This window comes from Cnephaeus nilssonii, assembly GCF_951640355.1.
Source record: "Cnephaeus nilssonii genome assembly, contig: SUPER_18_unloc_1, whole genome shotgun sequence".
In the NCBI taxonomy this organism is placed as follows: domain Eukaryota; kingdom Metazoa; phylum Chordata; class Mammalia; order Chiroptera; family Vespertilionidae; genus Cnephaeus; species Cnephaeus nilssonii.
This window is the reverse complement of record NW_027645572.1, coordinates 149,743-153,173: the sequence shown is the minus strand read 5'-3', so window position 1 is coordinate 153,173 and position 3,431 is coordinate 149,743. Positions and strand designations below refer to the sequence as shown.

Sequence of the window (3,431 nt, the reverse complement as noted above, 5' to 3'; positions counted from 1 at the left end):
ATAAAAAGCACTGTATTACTAATAAAAGTTGCCAGAGCTTCTCGAGAGTTCTGGACCTCCTGACCCCGCTGTTGTTTCTCTTATTCTTTCTATTTCTCAATTCCCACCTCCCTACCTCAGCCCGGTTCAATCGTCAGGCTGGACCTGACAACGTCACCTGGGTTCTCCTTCACAGTCCTTCCGCCCAGGGTCTGGGACGGACTCCTGGACTTCCCAGTGGAGGCTGCTTCTGTGCCTCCATCACCTGCTGGAACTGCTATGCGTGTCCCTTGTTCTTTCCTGTTCTTGGTTGACAGATTACCTGGGTGGGTGAACTCAGATTCCGAAAGGTGAACAGCATGACTGTGAGGGGCTCCACATGGCCTACCCTCCTGGATGCCCACGGGGCCTGGGTTCTTCGCTGGCCCAGAGGGCCCAGATTGAAGTGGTGGCCAGCCAGAGGTTCTGGGTGCTTTCTTGAGGCTGGTCCCTGAGGAAGGGGTGGGGCGGGGCTGGTTTTTGGCGCAGGTTGATGGTGTGCTGGTCTTGGTTGCTGAGGAGGACTGGGTTCCATGGGCTCTGACATGTTCATTGGGTTAGTAACAGAGCACTCTAAAAAGAAAAGAATGTTCCTTATAAAGAGAACAGACAGTAACACATAAACTCAGTCTGGAAAAATCAGGAATTTTGGGGTCTCAAGCCCATGTAATCCTTCTAGTGGGCTGGCTGTCTCAAAAGATCTCAGGCTACATATTCCACCCCCAAATTCCTAATTTTTCCAGATGGTCCTGGTACCTGGAAGTGGCCACCCCATGTCCACACTATATTGGCTCAAAGCAAAGGAAGACGTGATAGACATCCAAGGCTGCATCCAGCTCAGCACATCCTGAAGCTGTGGGCAAGGAGAGAGCATGAAGACCACAGTCCTGGATCCAACCACCCCACTCTCTGCCCTCTGTGCTTTGCCCTAGGAAAACCTGCTGTGTCTGTGGGGTAGGCAGCGCTTTTTCCAGCCGACACAGGTATTCAAAAAACAGCTTTTCTATAGCAGCCAGAAAGGGCTCCCCATACTCTTGTTCAAGTTCCTGCAGACAGAAAAAAGCTGGTCAGAAAAGGACTAGAAAAGAAAGCCACATCACAGCTTCCAAAATTAGTTAGTCTCACCAGCAACTTCCAATCCAAATCCTCAGGGGCCTCTGCCAGCAGCTTTACCTGCCGGTGAAAGGCTTCCTGTGCCTCTGAGATGATCTTCAGATCCTGCTCTGTCTGTGGAAGGCAAAGAAGGCAGACAAATTAGGGGCACCAAGGATTAACCGTGGGTGGGGACTGTTCCAGGGATTACTCACAGCTTTGGGGTCCCGCACGACAGCAGGTCCAGACACTGGAAAGTGGAGATACAAGGCATTCAGGACTTGGGCCCAACGCTGGCCCTGAAGGATCAGCTCCACCACCACCTGGAAAGGCGGCTGAGCTCAGAATTCCCACTTCGGAGCGGGCTTCCCTTTCGCAGCCGCTCCCACCCCACAAGCGGCTTTTTTCCCCCAGTCGGATCCTTGCACCCCGCCCCTTCCCCTCGGCGCGTTCCCGGTCCCAGTGGCTCTAACACCTTGGCCTTCAGGCCCATACACAGGCGCTCGTGGTGGCGGTAGGGAACCAAGCCAGGAGCAGCAGCGCGCAGGGTCCGCAGAAACTCCAACACTTGCGGGAAATACTCCACGTGGCGTCCGCGCACGACACTCCAGCTGGCAGCGGCAGCCAAGCGCAGGGCGGCGGAGCCTGCGCCCGGGGACTCAGCCATGGCGGGAGCGGGACTTCGGTTGTTTCCTCCGAGAGGCGCTCTGGCCCCGAGGCGCGGGCGTCGTAAGCTTCGCGGTCCTCAGCGCCCTTCTATAGGCCGCCAGGACTTTGTAGGGTTTTTTCCAATTTGGGCCGGAGCCCGGGTGAAGAACCTAGCGGCTCCTATGGTACCAGGATGCTCGCTCTCCCTTAAACGGCGCCGTTGTCTCGAACCCGAGGGCTACCGCGCTTCCGCTTCCGGCCGTGCCACCAGTTTTTCTTGCCCCGGAAAAGGGCGATAATGGAAAACCAATGGGTCCCCCCGGAGGCGGGGGAACGTGAGCGCGCGTCCGGAAGCCCCGCCCCGGCGGCCGGCCCTGCGGCTCTTGGCGAACGTGCATAGAAGTCACGTCCCTCTCTTGGGAGGCTTGACTTTCTCTTCTGTACAGCGGGATCATACGGCTTGTCCTCTCCACCATCATCATCACCCACGGAAATTCCTTAAATCCCAGACCTCCACCCGGAGCTGCATCTCCCGGAACTGAATGGCTGCCTCATTAATGGCGGCCTTCAGGGTACGGACTGCCTCAATAATGGCCGCCTCCAGGCCACTGGTTGCCTCATAATTGCGCCCTCCAGGGTACTGGCTGCCTCAATAATGCTCGCCCCCAAGGCATCGGCGGCCTCAATACTTGGCGGCCTGCAGGTTACTGGCTGCCTCATTAAGAGCGTCCTGTTTGGTACTGGCCGCTTTCGTTAGCGGCGGCTTCCCCCGTGCGGAACACTTCAATAATGGCGGCTTCCGTGTTACGGCATGCCCCCAAAATGGCGGCCTCTCGCGAGGACGCTGAGTCTCGCGACACTCCCAGCACCTCGCTGTACGGACTGGCTGCCTCAATAATGGCGGCCTCCGAGGTACTGACGGCAGACTCTAGGTTACGGACTGACATCGCGAACGCAGCTTCCTGATGTCAGTGCAGCAGCCAAGGCTCCCTTTGTAGGGCTGGGGCGGGAAGGGGTGCACAATCCAGACCCGTGGCTTCAGTCCAATCATAAATAAATAAAAATGATTGCCGCCCTGGACAGCCTCGATGATTTTGTGGGTGGTTTTTTTTTTTTTCCTTTCCCACCCCGCCCCTTCCCCCCTCCCCCCCGGTAGAATTTTTCGTCGTGTTCACAGGTCAATAGCTGGGGTTTCAGCACCACGGACAGAAGCACAAGGTGTCATTCCTTGAATGGCCGCAAGAGGGTAGCAGAGGACCGTGTTTGCAAAGGAATTGGCTGAGGTTTGTGTAGTAAGTACAGGGCACATCCCCGGTGGGAGGTGTGCAGGAGGCAGCCGATGGATGTTTCTCTCTCATTGATGTTTCTAACTCTATCCCTCTCCCTTTTTCTCTGTAAAAAATCAATAAAATATATTTTAAAAAATTTTATCTTTGGATTTGTGTCTCTTATTACACCTTCTATTCTGTTCCATTAATTTTTCTATTGGGCCCTGCCAGTGTGGCTCAGTGGTTGAGCATCAACCTATAACCAGGAGGTTCAATTAGCATCTTAGAGCACTTGTGTTTTCCCTAAGTGATTACTACCTTTGGTTTGGTTTCTAACACTGCTAAAACGCAGGAATCTGAGTTAGGTCATGATCACAGTCATTTTTTCATGAGATTCTAGCCTTT

At 54.6% G+C, this 3,431-nt stretch overlaps 1 protein-coding gene across 1 annotated transcript; it reads right to left on the bottom strand.

Annotated features, from left to right (window-relative positions):
- Window positions 1-6: 6 nt before the first annotated feature.
- Window positions 7-2,351, bottom strand: LOC307114381 (TERF1-interacting nuclear factor 2-like). Its single transcript, XM_079800976.1, is given in 7 exon segments — window positions 7-278; window positions 281-591; window positions 775-871; window positions 957-1,064; window positions 1,144-1,245; window positions 1,326-1,433; window positions 1,586-2,351. Coding segments are annotated over 7 exon segments (1,080 nt in total). The 5' UTR covers window positions 1,778-2,351; the 3' UTR covers window positions 7-116.
- Between the last annotated feature and the right edge of the window lie 1,080 nt (window positions 2,352-3,431).